The sequence below is a fragment of the Myotis brandtii genome, unplaced genomic scaffold, assembly GCF_000412655.1.
Source record: "Myotis brandtii unplaced genomic scaffold, ASM41265v1 scaffold434, whole genome shotgun sequence".
Lineage (NCBI taxonomy): Eukaryota > Metazoa > Chordata > Mammalia > Chiroptera > Vespertilionidae > Myotis > Myotis brandtii.
In genome coordinates, this window is record NW_005366599.1 from 2156275 (window position 1) to 2158861 (window position 2587).

Sequence of the window (2587 nt, forward strand, 5' to 3'; positions counted from 1 at the left end):
GCTCCAGCTGGCTGCAGGATGGGCAGACTCAGGGACTTGGAGTCCTTCACTCCCTGCTCCACCTTCCCCTCGTCCCCCGGCTTGGCTGGGGCAGCATTAGGGGGGAAGGAGAGGTCCTCAACACCCAGGTCTGGTGGGAGAGGGGGTTCGGGTCCTCTCTCCCCGAGGATCCAAACCAAGGCCGAGCTGCCCTCCCCGAGGCCCCGCCCTGCACCGCCCAGCCGACACCTGTATGGTAATGAGCCTGCTCAGGGCCATTGCCAATGGGAACCTGAGCCTGGGAGAAGCGCTCATCTCCAGGAGGCCCAGCCAGGCGCCCCCACTCCCCACCCAGCCAGCTGCTCACCTTTGACCCGCAGGTAGTGTCCCCCGAACCTGTAGGCCTCGAAGGTGAGGGACAGGGGGGTGTTGGACTGGTCCAGGTAGATGTCCACTTTGCCCAGTGCGATGCCCTTCCTTTCAAATATGGGCAGCAGCACCTCCCTGCCCCAGACGGGAGCTGTGTCTGTTAGGGGGCAGTCACACCCCCCCGCCGCACACGGACACACAGATGCATGTGCACACCCACACACACCACAGAGGTGTGTCCTGCACGTAAGGGCAGACACTGTCCCAGGCCCGTCCACACCCAGGGACTGGGCCACGCACACAGGGTGGGACTGCTCACATGGGTGCACAGGCCTGTCACACCACAGGGGAGGGTCTGCCCACAGCTGGGGGACATGCTCACAGACACACACAGTCACTGTGCGGGAGCCTGACCCCGCCCACAGCCCATTCCGCACGCAGGCCCTCCAGGCCCTACCCCAGCGCCTTCTTCTTCACGGCCGGCACAATCTCCGTCTCGATGTCCACATTCAGGTCAAATTTCAGGGTGAAGCACTCCTTGCTTGGGTCCTGAGAGGACATGGGTCTCAGCTTCTGTGCCCCCTTTTCCTGTCCTCCCTACCCCAGGGTCTAGAAGGGGACCCCAGCAGGGGAGTGAATGCAGGGAGTCCCCAGCCGCCTGCGTCCCAGGGAGGCCGCCAATGTCCCCGAGGCCCGAGGGAGGATCTCCTGCAGCGTGCCCCACCTGGCTAAGGTGGGCCGCGCTGGGCCACAGGGCAGGTGGCGAGGGAGGGACACACGGGGCCCACCCCTGGTCCCGGGGCGCAGAGCAGACAGGCCCAGGCTCGGGGGTGAGGCTGAGCCTGCCAGGGCCCTCTGCCAGCCGGGGGGGCTCCTTACATCGGTGTGTCTCCTCCTGGCTTTCTTCTTGGAGAGTTTCAGGCCTGTGCTCTTCCGGTCCCTGCAGGGAAGCCAGGGAGGACAGGGGTTGGACACACAGTGGGTCCTCACCAGGATGTGTTGTGAGTGGGCGCTGGCTGCCTACCTACACCTCCAACAAACACTCCAAGTGACCAAGTAACTCAGGTGCCCTCAGGACGGCCAGGGCCCAGGAGGGGCTGTGCGCCCTCTGGTGGCCACCACAGGAATCACACCCAGGGGTACCTAGTCCGTCAAGCCTGGAGGCTGGCCCAGGCTAGGTGGCCTCCTCCAGGAATCCGGCAGCCGCAGAGACATGTGAAGCCTGGAGGCTGGCCCAGGTGGCCTCCTCCAGGAATCCGGCAGCCGCAGAGACAGGGAGGGGTCTCCAGTCAGCCCTTCGGAAGCCGCTGGTCCCTGGATCTCTGCTCTCAGACCCAACCTTGGGACCCCGCAGTGTCTTCTCGCCCACCTTCCCCTCACCTACCCTTTGCCGTCCACTGAGCTTTCCTCCTCCTCCTCCAGGTCCACTGCAGGGCTGGTGCGTGGGGGGCATGACCGCGTGGACACGTTCCGGGCCAAGACAGAGCCTTTAGGGTAAAACGGAGCGGGTTGTGCCCTAGCTGGTGTGGCTCAGTGGATAGAGCGTCGGCCTGGGGACTGAAGGGTCCGGGATTCGATTCCGGTGAAGGGCACATGTCTGGGTTTCGGGCTCGGTCCCCAGTGGGGGCCATGTAGGAGGCAGCCTATCAATGATTCTCATCATTGATGTTTCTATCTCTCTCTCCCTCTTCCTTCCTCTCCGAAATCAATAAAAAATATATATTTAAAAAGGAAAACAAAAACAAAACGGAGTGGGTTGTGCCTGCTCCCTCGCTGGCCCCCTCCCTAGCCTTCCAACACGGCCACCACTGACTCTGTGGCCCGCCCCCCAACTAGCCAGGGCCCTTGGGTTCTCTGAGGAGAGGTGCTCGGTCGCTGCTTAGCACCTAGTCACCCCCAGATTCAAAAAGACACAGGGCCCTGAGAGGACACCGTAGGTGATGCCCGCTCTCAATGCAAATCCACCTGCGGCCTCAGTTTACCCTTCTATGAAATCAGGACCAGGAAGCCAGCCCCTGGGATTCCTCAGGAAGGGCCCAAGGTCCATGGCTCTTTTTCACAAGCCTCCCCTCCCCCACCCCATGGCCAAACCCAAAGTCCCAGGAGGCCTGGCAGAGGGGCAGAGTCTTTTTAGTGCCTCTGACCAGCTGAGAAGGAGACAAAGGGCTGGCCCCCTAGAACAGCCAGTTGGCAGGAGGCTGGGCCAGGTCCCTATTCAGCAGAGGGGTTTCTTGTTTCT

The 2587-nt window shown here is 62.6% G+C and overlaps 1 protein-coding gene across 1 annotated transcript in view; it reads right to left on the minus strand.

The window, feature by feature from the left end:
* PLEKHG5 (pleckstrin homology domain containing, family G (with RhoGef domain) member 5) overlaps positions 1-2587 on the minus strand; it is a 48968-nt gene that overhangs the window by 8870 nt on the left and 37511 nt on the right. Inside the window, 5 exon segments of the mRNA XM_014546177.1 lie at positions 9-92; positions 348-483; positions 806-897; positions 1228-1288; positions 1733-1835. Coding sequence (XP_014401663.1) covers positions 9-92; positions 348-483; positions 806-897; positions 1228-1288; positions 1733-1835 — 476 coding nt within the window.